This window comes from Haliaeetus albicilla, chromosome 6, assembly GCF_947461875.1.
Source record: "Haliaeetus albicilla chromosome 6, bHalAlb1.1, whole genome shotgun sequence".
Classification (NCBI taxonomy): Eukaryota; Metazoa; Chordata; class Aves; order Accipitriformes; family Accipitridae; genus Haliaeetus; species Haliaeetus albicilla.
In genome coordinates this window covers 6438502-6461978 of record NC_091488.1, presented here as the reverse complement: position 1 = coordinate 6461978, position 23477 = coordinate 6438502, and the positions used below count along the sequence as shown (strand labels likewise).

The window sequence follows — 23477 nt, the reverse complement described above, 5'->3', positions numbered from 1 at the left end:
AAGCAGCTGACAGCCTAGCACCATTAAAAAAAGAAAAAAGGTTATTTTGTTGGTATAGTTCCTAAATAGTACACAAACAAAGACTTACTTTAGAAGTGGACAGTTTGCATAGGTATGGTGGGCTAATTCTGGTAGGTAGCAAAGCACCACATAGCTGCTCGCTCACTCCCTGCATCTCCTTTTTGCAATGGGGCAGAGAATTGGAAAGGCAAAAGTGAGCAAACTCATGGATTGAGATAAAGACAATTAAATAAGTGAAAGAAAAAAGGGAAAAAGCAAGTGATGCAAAATGAATCTCTCCCCGCCAGGAGACTAACGCCCAGCCAGTCCCCCAGCAATGGCAATTTTGGAAAAACTGCCCCCCAACCCTCTTTTATTGCTGAGTATAGCTCAGTGTGGTACAGAATAGCTCTTTGGTCAGTTCAGGTCAGCTGTCCCGGCTGTGTCCCTTCCCAGTCTCTTGTCCACCCGCAGCCTACTCGCTGCGAGGGGCAGAGTGAGAAAGAGAAGGCACCGTGCTCGGCAATAGCTAAAACATCCCTGTGTTATCAACACTGCTCACCAGTCTAAACCACAGCACCACACAGGCTGCTGTCAAGAAAATTAACTCCATCCCAGCCAAAACCGGTACAACAGGTAACCCTAAAATTCCAAAATTGAAGTGACCATCTAGTGGATTTAATCTTCAATTGCATACTTAGAGATGCTTTCTCTGACAAAACTGTTACTGAGAAGCAAACTATTTTCAAAATTAAATATAGGAGTAACATTCTCTTACAGATATATTCCTTACTAAACAATAAATAAGAGTCTTTGTATCAATGCAAGATTTTATAAAGACACTTCAATATAGAAACGTGGTTAGCACAAGGAGAGTCAAATCCAGCAATCTTTGCTACAGACTCCATGAAAAAAGTTTTACTAATCCTTTGATAGATCCCGCTAGTGGGACAGTATACTTTTTTGCTGTTAAATCAATTCAAAACTGTGATACTTGTGCATGAATATTTACTTTCAATACTAGGAGTTTATTTAATATATGTTTGTGTGTGTACTAATACAAATGTGTGTGTATGTGTATGATGGCAGTATCAAACAGAATTCACTAAGGAATTTTAAGACAACCAAGGGATACGTAAGGAAATAGCTCAACTACTAGTAGCTCACTAGTAACAAAGATGGGGACAAACTCTAAATAAACACAGAACAACCTTACAGGACAGACTAACAAGGCAGTTAAATTACAGAAGTATTCTGTGCAAATACATGAAAAATGAAACTCATGGAGGACTTCTGACTTCATATACAAAACTGTAACTTTTGAGCTGACTGTTCCTGTTCAGAAGGAAGATCTTGGAGTTAGGAAGAGAAATATCAGGAAGATGTCAGCTCAGCACTTGGTAAAGATCAGAAAGAAATTATTAGGGAAAGACCTAGCAAAGGACACGGAGACCCCCTTTATGATTGGAACCAGAACATGTTCAAAGATGAGCTACAAAGACAGTCAAAATTTACTCAGTTTCAATGAGATAAACGATGCACAAGTAAAGATTTTGGGAAAGCAGATGTGTTAGAATGATAACAATCTACCATAACAATGATGACATTTTTGTTTCTTTCACGGTGCTTGAAAGGTACTTGTTCATGAAAACAGTGGAAGTAAAAATACTACAGTAAAAATTAAGGAATGGTCCTCAGCTGCTCTGAGCTTAAACTTGAAGGATGGGGAGGGAAAGCGCCTGGTTCCCTCTACTAACTGGTGGTAGTTCTGGTGCAGTGCAGGCGTTCACGTAGTCCCATATTGCTGGGCAGTGTCATAATAGAAAACTAAACATAACTTTCTGTATACATGCTCTCTCTTTTTTTTTTTTTTTTTTTTTTTTTTTACATGTAACTTCTGTTTGAAAGCAGATACATTCCCTAGAATTCTGCTTCTTGGCATCTGTTGTTTTTTTCCTGACTTGGAGGAGAAAACTAGGAATATGCAGAGGGCTTCCAGTGCGTGAAAATAGGACTTTCAAATAGTCTTGCTGAGTCATGTATGAATACTATGAATACTATTCAGTCTTCACAGTAATAGACATTAAATCAAAATTCATGCCAGATGTAGGGGTTAAATGTGAAAGTACAACATGAAGATATGTGAAATTCTGGAGAAAATTTGGATGAATATATAAGCAAAATAGAAATGTATTCACTGCTTTCCAATTTAATTTAAATATAGACAAAAAGGGGGGCGAGCCCCCTCCTTATTTGAAAGGCTTGATCTGATATTTAGTACTCAAAAACTAATAGTGAGATCTGTCTATGAATATAAGAGCTGTAAAGAAACTATTTCAATCACAAGTGAGTCAGTCACGCCGCTTCTTTACTGTATGATTTCTACAACAAAATGTTTTATTAATTTTTCCACTGAAGTGTCACACACTTTTTTCATAGATTCCTGACCCTGAATCTTCTGTGCTGTTTGTGTAGCTCTGTTGAAATCCAAACAGCATGCACTCTCCTTGCATAAAAATACATTGCAGGCACATAACGCTATTCAGCTTGTGTTCAAGGTTGCTTCTACTTCAGACAGACTAATAGGCTATCCTAATGTGGTTAAGTTATTTATTTTTATTTGAATAATTGTGCAGGTAATTACCAAGACAATAAGCTCATGTGGGCAGAAACTGATATGTGAAATATTTAATCACTATTAATAAAGCAATCAAACCAAACCACCACCATATGAATGATGCCGCAAGACAATACAGCATTGCTACTGAGATAGAGATTAATTTTTAAAGGCAGATAATGGCTTTATGTTTGTATGCCTTATCTTCTTTAGTTAACAAAGACTAAGTGTGTTTAGTTTGCTTTTGACCATCTGGGGCTGATCGATAAGCGACATATACCCTATCTTTCCTTTTCAAGGACTGATTCACTTACAACTGTATATATTGGATCTAAAAAACACTGTTGCCTGAAGAACTTCAAGCTAATATTGCAAGTGGCTATCATCCCCTGTAACGCTGAAAGTGATTTACATCCTGTCCAGCAACTTCAAAAATGTCAGCTAGATATTCTTGACTATGCTTGCAAAAAAACTGTACAAAAACCATCATCGTTCAGATGAGCTTTACACTAGATTAGATTTTTATTCTTGGGGACTGTCTCTTAATTTCTTTTAGGACTCCCCTCAAGATTACCCTTTGTTTCTTTCAAAGAGCACACATTCATCATTTGACACAATTTTTCTGTTTTGTTCTCCTCTCAAGAGGAGAGAGAATTCTTCATGCCCCATCTCCACGCGATTGCTTTGAAGGCTGCTAAGAGGGCTGCTTTTGCAAGTTCTGAGGCACCATCTGTCTGCAGTGATAACCTGAAGAGATAAAGAAGTCCTCCTTGGTATAGTTTGCAGTTTGGAATACAGTTGATCAAAGATGAATATCACTTTGTTGCTGAAAGGTCAAATATTTGTAGCCGCTTACTTTAAAAACACGCTGTGAAATATTACTAGAATTTGCAGAAGAGTTAGTTCTGGCTTGGAGGGTATTAAAAATTCCTGGGCCCAAAATGAATGCTTTGAATGTTATAAAAGGTGTTTCTAGTTTAAGTCTAAACAGTAATCCACTCTGATTCCAAACACAAAGCGGAGATTAACACATTAACAATTTGATGCAAAACGTACAGAGATGTTGTAGTATATCTCAGACACAGCCATTGTAACACCAAGAATTAGGTTAAATTTTAAAGTAATTTAAATAAGTTAAGAAGGAATTTTAAAGTTTTCTAACTTTTAACTTTTTAACTTTACCCTGCAGGAACATTTCTCAATAATTAGAGAGTATAACTGAGCCAAAAAAGAGAGCTAACATATTTCTGCCTTTAACAGACCCATTTCCATGAGCTATAACGTACAAGCTAATTAATGATTTTGCTTCTGCATTTTAAATAAATATACCCTGTAGTAAAAGTGCTAAAATTTTCAGAAGGTTTTGTTCTACTTTTCTCCCACAGCACAACTACTGAGTACTGCCTCAACAACAAAACTCCACTTGGTTTTAACCATAAAACCCTAACCAACATCTTAGTAACTGCATGTGTGACTAATGTCATTAAATACATGAAATGTATTATTTAAGGAAAAAGCGGCAATGTCTGTAAATATAGCTTTATAACATTCAACATCAAAGACTGAGCTACAGTCATAAGCAACTGTTTGAGCACCTCCAGCTTTCCTGATATTTGATCGCCTCTCAGTGCAGCCTTTCCCTTAATATGGCATTTTATATGGATACTATGCAATGTTACCATCTCCTGCATTTACCATTGATCTTTGTTAAATTGTAAAAAGATTTATGCAATACCCCATATCATAAAAATGAAACGTTCTGCTTAATTATAAAAAAAACCTAAAAATCTATAAAAAAACTGTAGAGACTTTAATAAAAAATTCAGTCCATGAATATTTCTTCTTTTCTCTTTCATTCTGATAGTGCCTAACAGCAGATTTTTTTTGTTTGTTTTTATTTTCCTTGACAGCTGTCAACATTTCACTGCCTCAGAAATAATTAAACAGTTGGTTATTTTCCTGAGATTTCCTATTTAGCAATTAACTGTCAGACACTTCCCTTTAGAGACCAAAGCCTTCAGCTTTATTGACTATGATCTGATAGCAGAGCTAGAGCTTCCTGTTACATCCTCAGACCCATTTATACACTGTGATGTTAAAACATCTATTTCTTCCACAGAGGAATAGCAAAACTGTAATCTTTCAGAGGAAACAAAAAAACAAACAAAAAACCCAAACAAAACAAAAGGACAAACAAACAAACAAAACCCCCAAAACCCCCCAAAACAGAACACCATAAAATATAATATTTTTATATTATAGGTATCTAAAATTTCGACTTTCATGTGTCTTTTAAAAATACACATATATAGATTTTCACATGCACAGACATAGTTTTATGGACAAATTTGAAAGTCATGTTTACAGATGTGTGTAGTCTGTCTGCCCCTTTTTGTGAAGCCCTCTAATGCTTACCTCCGTCAGTAACTCTCTTTTCTACTGAAGGAGAGGCAGAAGCCTCCTCCATATTGTGGCATTCCCCTGAGTGAATTGATAAATATTCTACAATGCCAGCGATAGTGCCAGGGCCCGACTGAGTGAACAGGATTAGGTTTTTGAATCAGCTGTTGTGTACTGGAGAAATATCTTACATTATACGAGCGCATTGTACCTTTTATAAGATTGTTGTGAAGGCTTTTTCGTTACATTTGTTGTGTGAATTGAACAGGGTCAGGGTAGAGGCTTGACTTTAGGTGAGCGTGTAGGATGGAGTCTGTTCCCAGTAAGCAATGTGGACAAAAAAATTAAAGCAGCACCCGCTTGTATCTGAGAAATTCATCACAACTGCGAAGGTGCCATTTCCCAGCATTTTGCTGTGTGGTTCTGCTCCCACTGCCAAAAAATCCTTCTCTTGTACCACTGCGTTCACATCTTGCTCTGATATCATCCGTTCATTCATCTAAACTGTTTGCAGTTTTTGGAAAAGGTGTACTTTCACCTCACTTTGAAGATAGAAAATATCGCTCAGGTTCTCAGGCTGTAATCAGATTCTCTCTGAGGACAATGAAAGGGGAATGTTTTGTCTTTGTGTGTGTGCGTGTACATGCTTACTTTGTGTGCACATAAAGATATCACAAGCATGCATATACATTTATCTGATTTCATATTTGTTTGAAATTCAGCCATAAAAGTTCAGTCAGACTTAAGCAAGGATTTGTTGTAATTCTTTCTTAACTTTATCTGCTTTAATATTTGATCAACGAGCTTGGGAATGTTTTAATTTTTCCAGTTGTGTTCTAAAACAGGATTGTGATATACATAGTTTCTGCTGATATCAGCAGAGAGATGACAATTTTTCAATCACCACGTATTTGTCATAGAATTTTAAGACTTTTTGTGAGTTTCCATGCAGTGATAACTGCTTCATTGCATGCATGCAGGCTGCTCCTGAGGCTGGCAGCAAATTTATCTGTACTTAAGCAAGTGCTTAGCTGCAAGCAGTAGTTAGCAAGGGTCAGAATTTAGCAAAGGTTCAAAGCTTCAACTATTGCTGTAAAAGTAGTTTTTCACAAGGACTTAGCACCAGATTTCTGTCCAGTGTATTGAATTCTCCAGAAAGTGCAAGTGCTTATTTTAATGACTGATAAGAATGGAACTTTCTCTGTGTCTTATTTTAAATGGTGATTTTTTTCTGAACATCAGGACGCTGCAGCCCTTGGTGTGAAGGGACTATGTGTGTAGGTTAGTCCTGCTAGTTATCCAAAGAGATCGGTAAAGGCAGAGAGGTTTTCTTCCATGCTTCCAGAAGGATGCCCTTACCCGTGGGCTGTAGAAAGCTACTTATCCTGTTTCTGATCTAATGTGTCTTTCAATCTACTGTATAGTGATGGAAATGGAAAGGTAGGGAGTGACTGTCTCTTAGCCAGGCTTACAAATTAGTAGTAAGGAGTGCCAAGGTAAATGGAAGCTGTGGTTTTTAACCCCGCTGCTTTGAACAGGCTGAGAACACTGTAATATAAAAATCTCAACTCAGATGAAGGTAAAAGTCATTTAAGTGGCAAGCCTTAGTACTGTACTGTGAAGTTACACTGTTTTAATGGTTCATTTGGTAGGGTAATAATACTTTAGTGGCTCAGATGCTTCCATTAACAGTGACAGCGTGGGTCTGATATGTAAAGCTGCTCAGTTCCACAGAAGGTTCCTGGAACTGGCAGTGATACAAGATTATCTGATCAGCTGTTTTGAAATAGCACAAAGCAGCTTACAAACACAGATATAGTAAATACTGGTTGGATCCCTATCCTTTAACTAAGTCAAACAGCTAGCAAGAATGCTCACAAGAAATAATCTTTTCCATTTGTTAAATGTGAAGCTCTGTAAGTATCTGAGCTCCGTGAAGAAGGTACAGATATATCAAATATTCTCACTGAATTGCTGAGAGATATTTTTGTTCAAGGCAAGAGTTTCGTAATAGATATGAAATCAAATTAAAGTATAGCAGGCTCACCAAAGAGAAAAAGTGTGATTTGACTTGAAAAATGACAGGACACCTAGCAATGTTATTTAAAGAGTGCTTGCTTTCTCCCTTCTCCTCTGATTCATGTCAAAGAAAGTTAGTCACTTTATTCTGTCGTCAGCAGTATGGCTGTACAGAGAGAAACTGTATTGCATTTGAGATTTTTGGTAATTATTATTATGCGCTTTGTATAAAGTGGAAACTCTGCTAGGCAGAAGCTGTAGTCTAAGTAAAATATGACTCCACAGGTAGACACAATGATAGATGGAAGAAACATATTAAACTGTTGCAAGTAATAGTTAAAGCTAACCCATTTATGTCAAGTGTTTAAATATAAGTGTGTTTTAAGGACAAGTTGGAAGGAAAATTTATTATTCTGATTTGGTAAACTATAAAGTGAGCTCCTTTGAAAGGAAAGCATCCTCCTCAAAAAAGGATTGTGTAAAAGGTGATGGTAGGCAATCCACTGCGGCACTGGTGGTGGACTAGAAGCAAAAGTCAACTTCCTAGGCTAAAAGAGACTATGGTTAGACTGGAAAGAGATTGGGCAAGTCCACAGACAAGACAAGAAAAGGATCCGTCTCTTTTTTTTCCAGAGTAGGCATTGTCTCTGTTCCAGACAGCTATTTATACTTCATGTAAGAGAGCTCCTTCTCAAGAGAGTCTTTATCCCTCTCGCTTACTGAAGTGGATTGTCTCGGATGGGATTGTGATGACAGTAACCTTATTCTCAGTAAACAAAATCTCTTGAATTATATAATAAGACCAGAAGGACCGCTATGCCTCTAGAATGAAAGAATGCACTACCAGGATGGTTTTATTATGCAGCTTTGCCAACTACCACTCTGTATAGAAATTCTCAATGCATGCATTGGTTTTTCAGGGTCCTACATTTTTTAGAATTTGTCTGTACAATCTGGGGTTTTGTTTGTTTGTTTGTCTCTTACTAAAAAGAACTGAATGGGTGGCAAAAAGATGCGCAACTTATCGTACAAAAAGGTGGATGAGCACAAGTCAGGAGTACTATTTTTGATTCTTAGCCTGCATTCTTTGGAAAAAAAAAAATGTGGGTAAAAATGTATCATGTGCATTATTACTGTGACTATTGATAACCCTGTCATTTTTTTTAGGCTGTGAGAAGACAGAAGAGTCTTGAACAGAGTATTCAGTCTGCCCAGGAGACTGACAAAACCCTCCGCTTAATCCAAGAGTCCCTTGCTGTTATTGACAAACAGCTAACAGCCTACATAGCAGACAGAGTTGATGCAGCACAGGTCCCTCAGGAGGCACAGGTAAGTTATAAACAGGTTGAACTGGCGTGCTTACTGGTTTTCTCAACCAACCGAAGAGTGTTTGGTTGTCCATTAATAACAGGGATTTGCAACGTGATCAGTGTGAAAGTGCAAGTAAATTTTAGGTAGGATTACTTTGAGAAGTTCAAGATAATCTTCTAGTAAAGTCAAATTTTCCTTCTGATTTATATTATATACCTGTCCAGAAGATGTAAAGAACTATAAATGTCGTGGAAGACTATGCAATAATTTTAAAATGACAAAGGTAAACAATGTGACTCTTTAAAATCCAGTTCCCATCCTAGAAAGAAGAAACTCATCATCTTCATTACTCTTAGATGGCTCTTTTACAAAGTTGATTACATGATCTGGGACTGTTACTAAATTATTGAAACATAGACAACATTGTTAATTATTTCGTGATGTGCACATAAATGTACTTATATTTCAATTTTTACAGCTCATGTAATTTTAACAGAAACAGCTTTTCCCATTCTTTAGAAATGGTCTGTTGAGCCTTTGAAATAAAAATGTACATCTAATTCTCATTTTTACTCTTTCTTTCTTTCGTCTGTAACATCTGCTTTACTGCAGCACTGAAATGGTAAGAATACAAATTAAATACAACCAAACATCTCTGGTGTAAAATTATTAATAGTTTACAATATTATGTACAGCAACTTTTCTGTAAATTCCAGCTAAATTTAGGAAGTCAGATTACAAAAGTAAACAAACAAACAAAAAATGCCACAGGGAAATTGAGAACAAATGCTTTAGAAGGATTTTAGAAGAGGCATTCGAATGTGTTTTTTCTGGCATGCCTATAGAGTTTTAAATCATTCTAAAAAATGAGTTTCTTGTATGGAGCAGCTTAGATAATCTTAAATATATTCTAAGCTGAATATATGTAGCCCTGAAAATCATGTTTTCTCTCCTTTAATAATAAAGGTTTCCATGTCTTTTGAATTAAAATGTAGATAGATGTACCTTTCAGTTGCTTTTCTAGAGTGTGTGTGCTTGCAAGTACATGCAGATATTTTTATGTGTATAAATTAAGAAAGTTGTATTTAGAAAATAGGATTGTATTTGCATTCAGTCTTATTTTGAAACTGATTCTAATTTATTTGCTTCTAACTTCTGTCAGTATAAGAACAGGATCAGATTCAGACGAATTATTGTTTCAGTTTGAATCCTAAGCTATGTTAGCTATTGGTTGACTCTTTTGAATTATTTTTCTCCTTCCTTGAAATATGAATAATGTAAACAATTTTTTCATTAAATAGGATACGAATCAGCATTTGTTAAAGAAGTATCAGTTTAATTTCTCATCCTGTAATTATATAACTCTAATACATAAGAAAAAATTGATAGGCAAGTGTGCTTTTTTTTCTGGTGTGTTTGGACCCGTACATTTTGGCAATTTTCAGTGGTGCTTCATATATCCTGTGGATGCATCTGGTTTATGCACGGCCTCAGGTACATTATTGGCAATGATTACAGACTGTGTAAAAGGAAGTAATTCAGAACTTCAACTATTGAAGCAGCACAAAACTCAACCAATTAGCACACTTTCATGGGAAAATTTCTGCTCGGTTCTTTTGCAGAACTTGTTTTTGTGCTTGAGATTTTATTATCTGATGTCAATTTTACCTGATTATACTATATCCACTGTAGGAAAACCAGCATAGAAGCTGCTGAGTTTTTCCCTTTAATGTTTTTATTTTAAGATGCTAGTGGGACTTAATGAAAAAAAACTTAATGACTGAACAGATTTAATGCAAATATTTAAGTTCTCTGAAGTTCATCATGAAGTTCTTTAAAATCCTTAGAGGGAAAGGGAGTAAACAATCAATTTTACGTGGGTAAATAATAAGCCATTCGTTTAGTGAAGGGCCATGCCAGCCGGTGGCAGAACAGGCACATGGTGAATGACCACATCTCCTGCGGAGCTTCTGCTGGCACAGCTCTCTTGTAGAGCTGAAAACAGTTCATTCATATAAGATACCCTACAATAGCGTCTGCACAGCTGGAATGGGAATCTTTCAGTCAGTAATGTTGGTTTCTGGGCAGGGGTCAGTTTATCCATGCTGAGGGATTTAGCAAACTGTTCAGCAATATGTGTTGCATTTGTAAAAGAGCATACAGGAGAATTTATAGTCAGGAAGCTGTTGAGGGTTTGGGAGCTCTGCCTGTTTGCTTCAAAAATTCAAATCCATTTAGAGCATTGATAGGAGGAATAATCTTAGGTTCAGCTGATCAGAAATGAATCTGAGAAAACAAAATTATATTTAGCTTCTCTTTTTAAGTGAAAGGATCAGTCTAGTTTGTTCAGAAAGTTGACAGAAAGAAAGGGGAGTTAAGTATGTGCTGTTCAACTTCTCCCTTGGATCATTTTTTGAATGTAAATTCTATGTGCTTCTTACTCCACCATGTGGCACTGAGAATTCAATGCTAGAGAGCCACTGCCACCCAACTCATTTTGAGTACAGCTAAAGATGCTGTATTCGGACAAACCAATCCAACAGCAACCGCGCAGATAAATCAGTTCAGACTCCTCGAGGTGTAATGATGAAAAAAGCTGGAATGAGATAAAGTCTAAAACAATATTCCAGAAGGAAAGATTATTTGTTTGTATGCTTGGTCTCATGGTCCCAACTGAAGTCTCTAGTTTCTCTAAATTTACCGAGAAAATACAGGGAATGAAGTCATTGTCACAAGAATTTGCCAGTTGCTGACTTTTTTCCAAGTACTTTTTAAATGACAGGAAGAAGATAAATCTGTACTGAAAATATTACATTTATATAACAAAATAGTTTTCAGATAATTGTTTGTAGCTTTGTTATTCTCTACTTTGTACTTCTGTTTAGTCTGAGCGATTACATGGGGGGTTTTATATTACGGGACAGAAAATAGACTTCCTTCACTTCTCATCTGCATGTGACAAATCGCTTGTCTGTTGTTCTCCCTGTAGACTTATGTAAAATGCAATGGGGAGTATAAATGAACAACACTGTGTTTCTGAGAAAAGCAAAAGAAATATACTTTGCCTTTTCAGTTACACTCCTTGAATAATTTCAGTTCTGTAGTAATAAGCACTACACGCCTGACTATTTTCTAAGTGAAGATTGTTATTAACCTGTTTTTAAAACATTGTTGTGCTATGTTCAAAACCCAAGTTAATATGACGATATAATGGCAGAGTTGTTCAGTTGTTCAGCGTGTTATTTGACAAGAATAATGCCATGCTTCGTTGCCTTCAGACTAATATTTTGGGACAAAGAATTCACAATTGTCTACTTAGTAAAATGTCTAATGTTAAAGGTATTTACACTTACTTTTCCTTTGCTGGAAATTGTGAGAATTATTTTGTTCAGCCATGTGTAGATCAGTGGTCAAAGTGGGAATAGCTGATAAGCGTTACTCAGAAGTGTAAGCTTACATTTTGTTATGTATTAAGTTTGAGTATCAGTGCAGATTTCTGTACTATACAGGTTCTCACACTCTGTACATCTCCATAGGATCTGAACACTGCATTAACTGGGTTTTACCTGCACAAACTGTGTCTGTCATGTCCAATTTATTCAATCTTGCCTTGTCAATCATGTTTCTATCCTCTGATGATTTGCTCTTCTCCTTTGGACTCTTGAGTTAATCTTTCTTGAAGCATAGTGTCCAAAACTAAGTATGCTGTTATTGTTGAGACTTACTTGTATGTCATTCCTGCTACAACATCATCTTCCATATGTATTCTATGCTTTTCTTATTTTTTTGCAAAGGTGTGACATCATTGGCACATACTCCTTTTGTACTTTTAAAGATGGGTACTTCGAATTCATTTTTCTAATCTCGTATTTTGTTTATCCTTTCAGAGTGTTCAAAGGTAACCACTAACAGTTCTGAAATTGTTTCAGATATGTTCTTTATGTCTGCTAGAATTATCATCTTGCCATTTATAAAGATTAACTTACCAGAATGCTCTCTAAATGTTTTATTTTCTCCATACATTAGGCTGAGATCTGACTCTTTAGGCATTGATAGCAATTGTGAAAATAAGCAAAATGAGGTTAAACTGAGCACCATTCTTGCGAGCTGTTAGGCTACTTAAGTAGTATGTAGTGAAATACAAATCAGAAAACTTAATACACCAAGAAGAGCTGGCAAGCTGTTCTCTACAGTTCAAGAGAGCCAAATCTGCAAATTCCTATCCAGGCAATTTTAGCATAAGAGTTATGTGAAGGACTCATTAATTACAAAGGTAATCTAGTATAATTTGAGTTCATAATGAATTAGTTTACAAAAAAGTAGAGAACAATTAGTTCACCATTTTGCCTGAATCATGCCATATTGCCATCACCTTCTTGTGCCACTGCAGAACTCATAGGGTTGCTATCAAGTCCAGGCCTTTTTATGCAGTAGATCTGAATGAAATCCATAGTAGAGAAGTGATGTTCTAGGCTAGATTTAGACCTTGTTTTCCTAGAACAAACAGAGGAAGAAACTTAAGGTAATGTAATTGCCCTTGTCTTCAGATCCACTACTCACTGCTGAAAGATTTACTACTCTGGCTATGTAATTTTAAGTTCTTGAGAATTAAACGGTATTCAATTGCCCAATAGTAGTATTGCCTGAAATATTTTCTTGGAGGATATGGAATATGGATAGATGAATGTGGATGTAATAGAGGATAGCGTAACTGCTTAGTTTATTTTGTATAGCATGTTTTGCATAGCATGTTATGCTTAAAAACATCTATGAGAAGGGAGCAGCGTATTTATTTTCTGGCAGGCTCCAAACGAGGGGGAAACCCTTCTATCTGAGAGCAAAGAAATAAGCTGAGCTGGAAGCAGCTTCTGGGAGCCCAGTGGGACAGAAAAGGACATTACCTTTGGGCTGGGGCATGCCACCTCCCACTGCAGGAGCACCTGCGAGAGCAGTGGAGGGTGCCACAGCCAACTCTCGGGGGTTCCCTACACCTCCCTTCTATAGATTCTGCCTACAGCTCAGGATGCTGCTGGAAGTTGCTAGGCAGGAGAGAAATCTTGTGAGGAAAGGACCAACCCTGCAAGGTTGGAGGGAGGTATAAAAAGGTTTTTCTGTTTACTATGTATAACCCAAGAGCTCCAAGTGTCCTCTCTTTAAGGAACTACCTGTCTCTAGTGTATCACCTGATGTTTCCATAAATCTTTGCTCTAGAATGGAAAGCCTTTCAATGTCTTTCATTAAGCTTCCCATGGAGAAAATAGGACATGTTTCTCCTTGAGGATTTGGCCAGTTTTTTGTCACAGAATGAAAATAACCTTTTCGTACAGGAGCAGGTTTTATAAATCAGGTTTTTAATTAGTAAACAGGAATTTAGTGAATCATTTTTCTGCAATGGACTTTAAAGACAAAGAGAAATCAGAAGGAAAAAAAGGAAGAAGTGTGATTAATTCTAGAACTTTATTTTAACCTAATCCCTTTGCTGCCACAGTGTTTAATGAACTATAATTTACTAAGTTCAGTGTATTTTTTTGTGGAAGATTATAAGTCAAATTGAGACTAGTAAATTGGCCACTTTCATTACAGTGCATGCCCATAGGAAATATTTCACCTATTTGTTGCTCATTCTAAGTTCAAGTGACATCAGGGTTCCCTCTCCCATCTTGGAACGTATTAATATACGTATCACTTGTATCTTTCTTCTTCTGGATTTATCTAGCTTTTGAGAACTTACCAATTTGATGATCTTGGTGGTATAGTCAATATTGGCTGCAAAGCAATTCCTCCCTGTATTATGAATTTCTGGCAACTATTACAATACAATACAATGAAGTCTGGCAACATGAAATTAAGATGTCTTGGAGGATAATGCGTACCATAATGCACATCTCCTGTGATCTTGCCCCATTCCTGAAGTAACAGAACCAACAGAGTCTTCTTTGTTCTTAAGGAGCAGACAAAAGAGAGGAGAAGTTTCTCCCAGTTCTGGGGTGGGAAATGGTATTCCTCACCTGCCATGAGACCAGTATGTTTTCCAGGATGTCTTTCAAACTGGTTTTCAGCTTGCTGATACTACATCAACTGGAACTGTCAGCTGTTTTTATAGTGTAGTCTGTTCAATGTTACTCATACTAAAATCTGTGTTTGCATATTAGATGTGCACTCCACCTAATCTTGTCTTTTCAGCCATTACTCCACAATATTAGTTTTACGTATATTATGGTTTCATATTTTTATCCTTTGATTATAAATAAATTACTTCCTTTTAATTAAATACACAAGGTTGGGGGTTTTGGTTGATCCCCCCCCCCCCCCAAAACCCCCAAACCTCTCCATTGTTATGATTTTGCTGAATATTTCTGACTGGCATTTCTTTGTTTTCTGTAAACATGACAACTGTTTTTCTAATTATGGTAGCAGGTATTGATGGGAAGTGACATATAATCAAGACTTCTAGTTCAATTTTCTGTTGCAAATAATGTTACAGAGTTTGCTTATATGCCCTGTTACCTTTTTTCTAAATGCTGTTCTTGAAGCATGAGATTGCAGTTTGGTTTGTGACAATTTTCAAATGAGACAAATAGTCATGTTGGTTCTTTTGGCTTTCCTTTCTCTGATTCAAGATAGGAAAGGTTTTTCCAAGAACTGGCTACACTGCCAATTCTCTGCTTTTTGCTGTCAATATAACCAGACAAGACTCTCTGCATTTCACTGTTCATCTTTTTAAAATTAAGACTAGTAATTAAAAGAAATAATGTATTGCATGCCCTTGGGACTGAAATCTTTTTTTGTTCTAGAAGTGGTCCTCATGAGAATAGGCACTATCATTGCCTTGGCCTTGAAAATATAATTAGGTTTTATAGATATTTATATTTTAGTTTATATATATATATATGTTTTGCAAATTAATAATCTTCCTGAAAAAATGCCAATGATGGCAAATCACAATCCTTAACCTGTAGGACACAGTAATTTATGCACAGTAGTATTTATTAGTTACATACACTACATTATATTGTGATGTTCTAGAAGTGAAATTAAGGCAGTTTTTACTCTTTATTAAAAGATAAAATAGACAGGAACCACTGAAAAAAGCAGAGGTGGGAATGGTAGAAATGGAAAAAAGAAAATTAGTGTTTTCTTGTGGATTTTTAGAAGAAGTTGATGTAATAAATTTGTGAGTCAAAATGGACAAAAAAGTCAAAATGGTCATGTCAAAATTGAATGAAAAGGGGCATCATAGGCAGGTATTATAAATTCTCTTATATCTCTTCAGGACTGGTTTAATCTTTCTGCCTGTGAGCAGTGGGGGGGGGTGGGGGGGGGGTGGGAAGGGAAAAAAAACCAAAAAATCTTTTCTTGCTATAATCCTTACTAACTTTTCTTTTAAGCTTTCCTCTACTGTGTTTATTCTCTCTAATTCTGCATTTTGATGTCAGAGTAGGTGATACTTCATCTGTCTCCTGCCGAGCAATTTAAAAACATAAGATAAAACAATCTCCCTGCAATGTCCCATAACACCAAATTGCTTAAACACTACTCTTATCTGTACTGTGCTCTTCTGACCTATTCAGATAAGAACTGTTCAATTATATGCTTTCCAGATTGATCTGGAGGTTGAACAAAGTAAACTGGAAAATACAACCAAAAATTGGTTAATTGATGAGGTGCAGAAGCAAAGAGTTGAAATACTGGATGTGATATAGTATATTTTTCTAACATTCAGACTTGCTTCTTCCTTGTATGTACAGCTCTGACTTGCAAGACATCAAGAAATGATTTGGCTTCAGGAGCTAACTAATGCTGAGTCACCACCCACAATTTGGGGTGTGCACTGCACAAACACGGAAGACAGTCCTGTTCACAATTCTAATAAACTTCAAGGGGGAAGTTTTAAACTTAGACAAGGAGGAAATAAATACTCCAGAACAGACTATTAAATAAACCGCTCCTTGATTGCATTGTCCTTTTAATTGCTTTGTTTTCTCAAAACTAAAATTCCATACTTAGAAAAAAAATCTATTACTTGCTTCAAATACTGCTGGCCATTCAGTAAATAGACTTGACAAGGAGAACTCAAAATATGAAAACTAGAAGATGTGCAATTGTGATAATTTTGAATGAAAAATTTAATCTAAATTGACAGCTTTCTGTCAGTCATTTTGCTTTTACAAATGCTTTGTTTCAGAAAAATATTTTATTTCTCTAAATAGTACTGGATAGTTTAGACTTGTAAATTTATTTTTGCAATTAAATTCAGTAGTGACTTAATAGTTTTCTGGTTTTTTGTAAGTCTTTTTCTCTTAAAATTTACTTCAATATATTTTCAATATAACTTGTGAAAAATGCTTTCAACGTAGTGTTGTAATATAGAAGACATTATAATGTTGTACAAGTCATTATAACCATGTAATACCCCTATAAAGTAGACAGCATACAGTGTACACAGCTTTATACTTAATCTATAAAAATGTGATTAAAAATACCTATATATTCATTTTTACTTATAATCAAACTTTAAAGGATTAAATTGTAATTTAAACCCCCCTTTTCTTCATTTGCATAATTCTTTGTAGTCTTTTGAACCACACAGTTTTCATATTTTACAAGGTACTGTAGTGTAAGACAAATACATGTGCATATATTTAAACTTATAGCTAGTCTTTAGAGTATCTGAGAAATCCTTGTATACAATAGAAAAAAAAAAAAAGATTAAATCTCAAATCGCTTTTTTATGCAGGAGTAATGGCCTCAAATACCTTTCCTGGTGGGAACATACCTTGTCTTTATTTCATAGAGTAATTGGTCTCAGAAGTACTTGTCTAACAATTCTGCTAATAACAGTTTCTCATTTTCTCACAATTTAAACATAAAAATATGTGAATTGCTCTAAATTATATTGTATCAATATACTTTATGGGAATTCTTTTCCATTACATTGCCCTAGCCAACACTGCTAAAGTTAATTGTTTCTTGAAAGGTTGATTTATGGTGAACCAACAAGGCTGATATTTTTCTTGTGATGATTTGATTGCACACTGGGTTTGCAGAAAGAGATAACCAGAAATGTGTGTTGGGAAATGGATTAAGTTAGTGTATTAATGAACTACATGTCATTATGCATTTAACATATCTGCAGATACTGAACATAGATTCTGGTCAGTAATATGCCACAGATAGTATACTGGTTTAGATACAGCACAGCTCTGTGAGATGAAGATGTTATACATACAGGATACTTTGATCAGTTTTCTCTCAACTCACCTGATGATACTGTAAAAATAATAGGAATAGTGAAGCAAATCACTTTTCTATTTGTATTTTTCTTTTCTATGATTAATTTTTAATTTTCTTCCCAATGAAAATAGTTGTTTTCCTTTAGAAGAAAGAATTATTTTTTTTTGCCTACAATTCAATCACCATTTCCTTAGCAAGATTATGTCATTAGTCACAATGTCAGAGTTATATATATTTGAGCAGCAGAAGAAGATTTTATTACAATTGAGAGAAATTAAATTGAAAAAGGTACAGGGCTGTGAACAAGAAATTCTTTGAATAATTTCCTCTAATGATCCAGTATATAGTGTAGTACTTCTGTTTAATATCTTTCAAAATCAACTGTTCCAAATAATATTAACAACATAAGCGTTTTCTTCAAACCCTGCTGATTACTGTCTTTGTTTTTCAATAGAAAATACAATCTGAATTAACAAGCCATGAGATCAGTTTGGAAGAAATGAAGAAACGAAACCGGGGTAAAGATGCTGCCAAAAGAGTGCTTTCCCAAATTGATGTGGCACAGGTATGCATATTTTACTTCCTCCAGTTTTCCATCACTCGTGCAAACAAACAGCATGAGTAGTACTATTACTATAGTATGAAGTGTTCTTAAGGTATCTCTTTTTTTTTTCAGGACATGGTTTAGTAGTCATGGTGGTGTTGGGTTGATGGTTGGACTTGATGGTCTTAGAGGTCTTTTCCAAACTTAATGGTTTGATTTGATATCTTCTGGTTTAGCTGCTCCATTCTAGCCTGGAAATTAGTGGCTAATGCACACATCCATATCTTCTTACTGCTTGTTTTTCTAGTACAGCCTTCCTATCTAGTTGGCAACAGTTCTAGGGTACCCAGAGCTCATGTAGCCAACTGGTAGGGACACTATATAAAGGGTGTTTTGAATGTGCTGCGGTTGTAAGAAATAAAACTACAATGAGGGTTTTTGGTACACCTTTTGAGGTATTTGAAAATATTTACAGTTAGAAGTATGTTAAAATATTTGGAAATATTTGGTAGAACTGCGTTGAAAGACAAATCTATACTAAGCAGTTCATCAATTTAAAATGTTAGCTAATGCATTATTTCATCTAGCTTAATAGACAGAGAGACCTGTTTGAAACTGAAGAAGATTTAATTAATGCTTAGGAACAATACACATTTTTACCCATTAATCTGTGATAGGTTCTTGACTGTTTTGCTGCTTTTGTTTTTGGCATTAGTGCCAAAGTTCCGCAGGCTGCAAAACAAATTGTCATAATTCATTAGGAAAGACAAAGAATTTCATTATGGTATTAACAGTAAACAAGGCCATCTTTTTCTTCATCTCTGTCAAATAATTCTAGGTATCTTAGCTTCAGTTTTATGTTTTATTATGGATAACATTAATGGCTTTTTAACAGTTAGTTAATTTGAAATGAAGAAGTTGATTTTTTTTTTTAATGTTTCCTCTTATCTGCAGGACTAACTTTTCTTTGTTGGAAATATTTACGTTTCCTTATTTTTCTGTCATCCTTCACACTAACTCACCTTCTGATTGTCTCCATGGCAGCTGTGATGTTGCCTGTATTTCATCAGTGAAATGCAGGCATCAGATGACTTCGTATCTAAATGTTTATAAATTCAACAGCATGCAAGGGAGCACTACCCTTTCTAGGTGTCTTTTTTTTTTTCCTTAATCCATCTTTGTGCAGGTATTTTTTAATTCAAAAAGCTTCTCTAGATGACCATATGCATCAGTCTGAGTTTTGACAAATTGGTGGGGTCGCTTTGAAAATATTTTTTGCTTACATTAGATAAAATATGAACAAAAATTAGCAAATTTACATGCATAATGTAAATACAAACTACCAAAAAGGGTAAAAGCTTTGTTCCAAATATTTATTGACTATATTTGATTTTTAGGCCAGTGAACTCTCTTAAATTCTTTTCCATCATTGTGCAGCACCTCTAGTGGTAAATCACATTTCACTAGATTTGTCTTCACTTACTTTTTTCCTGAAGAGCATTCTCATTTACAAATAAATACTGCATGCATTTCTCTTTTTTTTTTTTGCGCTAAACAATATTTCTAATTTGGCATATATTTTTTCTAAGATTAGTTCAATTTCCTAGACAGAAAGTAAACAATTGTGAAAGTAAGTAATTACTATGAGGTTGTGAAACAACTGTTAAGTGACCAAATTTATCTTGACTTTTTGGATTACTGTAGGTTGAGAGTTAAGTTCCATTTTTTAAATTTAAGGGAAAAAGGACAATTAGCAAAATAAAAATCTGTTTCCACCATAGTGATTTAATACCTACTTAGTCCTACTAGGCAAAGAACGGTTACGTGAAAGTGGAATCTTATCTGAGGAAGGGCTATTTTTGGAAATTCAATAATAAATTAATTGCGGGAAGAAATTACACAGCAGACAAATTACATTCTTGTTTATTACTTTCACCTATCTTTTAGGGTGAACACACTTGTCAGAGTAAAAAGATACCGAGTTGACTCCCTTCCTTTACCGCGTTACTAATTCCTGGTGATATTTTAACATTATTTAATGTAATAAAATATAAAAGAATGTTAAATTTCTAGAAGTATTTTATTACCTGTAATTTTGCTATTGAATAACAATGGATCATTTGCTTCTAAAGAAGACATTTTCCTCAAATAAAAAATTAATAATTTGACTTAGTTGTGGGCTTTCCTTTTCTCCCACCAGTTGTTGCTGTGCTGTTTATCTAGGCCAGCCAGGTTTGCCTGCTGACCATGAATTTTGAGTATTGCTATCAATTCAACTGTTGATGTGAAGTAAATTCAGCTGACTACACATTTTAAGTATGTAAGAATTCTGATGTTGCTTCTCACCAAAGATCTATTTAGCCCCAAACCGTATCTTCAGTAGTAGCAGAAGACAGTGAGGAGGTACAGCAAGGTGAACATTTAGCGATGCTTCCCAGTGGTTTGCAGCTAAGCAGCTTCTGGATCAGAGAGATTTAAAAGCTCATGTCTAAATACTTTCTGAAGTCTTGCAAATTGCTGGAATCCTCAACTTCATTTAACAGCTAGTAACACAATTTAACTGAATGCTGTTCTTCCTTCTGTTCATTCTGGTTTCTCTATATAAGCGTTTCAGTTGGTGCCACCTTCTTCGTGAATTTTGAGAAACAGCTAACAATCATTTGCTACTCAACTTTTTGCATACTGCTAATTTTACTTGTCCTCAGTTGTCTCTCTTCAGACTGACTATTATGCTAAAGCATACTGAGACCTTTAGATATATAGCTTTGATGGTCCTGTCATTCTTCTTTATACATTTTCTATTTTTACAGTAAGTTTTTTGAGATGAGGTGATCAAAACTGCACACGTTATTCAGGCACAAAATAGCTTTATACAATGACTGTTATACTGTGACAGGTATTTTCTTTTTTTGTTCTTTATGTTCCAAATAATTCCAAATACCCACTTTGTTTGTTGGCTGCTTTTAAGTATTGAGCTGATACTTTCTTTTAAATGTTCGAGATAAATGTAAGCATATAACTTTTATAGTTATCTATTATAACTCAAGTGAGAGTGCTAATAGATAATGTAGATCCCACTTGTATATCAAGCTTACTGTTTCTTTTGTAATGTGCATTACTTAATGTTGGGATGAATTAAATATAATTTGTTTGGTTTTTTCCTACAGATACTCAATACTGTGCAATCCTTCAGTGTCTCTTCACAGATAGCTTTAATTTTCTCTACCATTAATACTGTCATTCTCTCTCTTTTCTGGATCATTTTTAATGTATTGACCAAACAAATTGTAACAGATACTGATGTGGCATTGCATGCTTCCCGCAGGACTTGATCTTCATCAAGTTGAAGTGTCACAAGAGGATGGAAATCTAACTATGAATTTAGTGTATGCAAACACACTGAAGAAAAAGAAGCCCATTTATTCCTACCCTTTGGTTCCTATTTTTATTCAATTGTTCACTTATTTATCTAGGAAGAGAATTCCTTTCTTACCGCATTGGATCTCAATTGCATCAAGACTATTTAATGAGGAAAGTTGTTGGAAGGAGCTGCTGGAAAGCTACACAGTTTTCTGTCTTACCCAGAACTGCCTTCTGCTCATGATTGCTGCCTCCTTCACAGAAATCTGATAGATGTGGGAAGCATATTTACTAATGCCTATGCATAGGCTAATTCTATTCCTTATTAGAGGTTTTTTCAAGTTTCTATAGCACAGACAACACTGTATTGGTATAAAGTGTCCAGGAATTGAAGATCATAAAGTCAAAAATGTGTTTGCAGATGCTGAGTTCCTATTTAATTACTTACCCATTTCTTAGCGACATTCTTCCTTTTTTTTAAACAGTAGAAAAACTTATTTTACTAGTACTTTGCTCTGTACTTCACAGAGAAATCAGTTCTTATTCAAGTAGATAATTAAAATGCCCTTTCTTTGCTTTATTTTTAATTATTTCCCCTCCCCCTGAGGTAGGGATCATGTGAGCAAGCAATATAATTAATGCACAAAGATAACAAATTGTGAAAATTGTGAAATTAGAAGCCATGCTTGTCATAGATTTTTCTGCCTTCAAATTACTTTCTTTTTACTCTAGGTTATGCTTTTTAAAATGGAAATAGAAATCAATTTTATACTCTAAATCTCAGGTTTTGTGCTAGACCTACTTACTGCCCAGCCACTTTATTTGGGTTTCTCTGAGGGACTAAAAGATTCACTCCTCATACCAAGAAGCAGCAACGTGGTAGAGTTGATGAGTGTCCACTCTGGAATGTGAATGTGTTATGCTCAAGCCATTAAACCTCCATTCTTACCCCCCCCCCCCCCCCCCCCCCATTTTCATATTGCAAAATGCAAAACCTCTCCCTTTCTTCAGTTGAGTATATGGGCTCTTTTGTCACTGGCTCTGCTGCATCCAGTACCCTGGATGATACAAGAATTTTCTTCCTCCTGTGAAGACCGAGATTCTCTGCTGCTGGTATTTTCCCCAAAAGTTTTAAATTCTTTAAATAAGAAACTGCTGACTGATAATGGATCCTAAGTATTCTGAAACAGGTCTAAGACTTGCCTTCAGTGTCGATTTGATTTCACATTTACTACCCACCCATGCTTCCTTTTCAGAAAAAGCTGCAGGATGTCTCCATGAAGTTTCGCTTGTTTCAGAAGCCGGCCAACTTTGAACAGCGCTTACAAGAATGTAAAAGAATTTTAGATGAAGTGAAATTGCAGGTGCCCAAGTTGGAGATGAAGAGTGTTGAGCAGGAAGTAGTACAATCACAGTTGGATCATTGCATGGTGAATATTTAAACATGCTGTCTTTCTTTTTGTTTCACGCCTGTTCTGGCTTTCAAATTTAAAGTATTTTCAATGACAATGTCAATATTTTGGGGGAGATATTAGAAAAGATTCCGAGAAAGATTTAAGAGCAAAGTTTCACAATGAGAGTTATAGGAACCTTTTTAGTTAAAGTTTGATTTTCTCAAGGAGAGGAGGATAGAGAGAAGGGGTTGATCTTCCTTGTCCTACTTCTCTTGGTTGCAAATGACGTTAGAAGGACATTGTACACTTAAAATTGAATTCAGTTTGAAAGTTTGCCAGGATATAATAACATGGTGAAATAGTTGTAACGGCCTTACAGTAACTTTCCTTTCTGTAAATTGTCTCTTCTTCTGTTATGGCAAAGAACTCTCAGAAGCATGAGGTGCCAATTAAATGAACGAAAAATTTTGAAAATATGGATTTATGTGGAGAAAGCTAAAAATTACAGAATGTTGCCCTGAATTCAGGATGAGAAACAAAGTATCAGTTACTCATTAAATTGGAAAAAAAAAAAAAAAATCAAAACATTCTGATTTCA

The 23477-nt window shown here is 35.4% G+C and overlaps 1 protein-coding gene across 20 annotated transcripts in view; it reads left to right on the top strand.

The window, feature by feature from the left end:
* The window catches only part of DMD (dystrophin), a 1308223-nt gene that overhangs the window by 578970 nt on the left and 705776 nt on the right, over window positions 1-23477 (top strand). For 15 of the 20 annotated variants that reach the window (XM_069784897.1, XM_069784898.1, XM_069784912.1 and 12 more), the window contains 3 exons: window positions 8204-8365; window positions 18036-18146; window positions 22742-22915. In XM_069784897.1, the coding sequence (XP_069640998.1) occupies window positions 8204-8365; window positions 18036-18146; window positions 22742-22915 (447 nt within the window). Of the gene's footprint in view, window positions 1-7745; window positions 7807-7835; window positions 8073-8203; window positions 8366-18035; window positions 18147-22741; window positions 22916-23477 lie in introns of those variants that run through there. The other 5 variants (XM_069784901.1, XM_069784913.1, XM_069784902.1 and 2 more) reach the window with 4 other exon arrangements.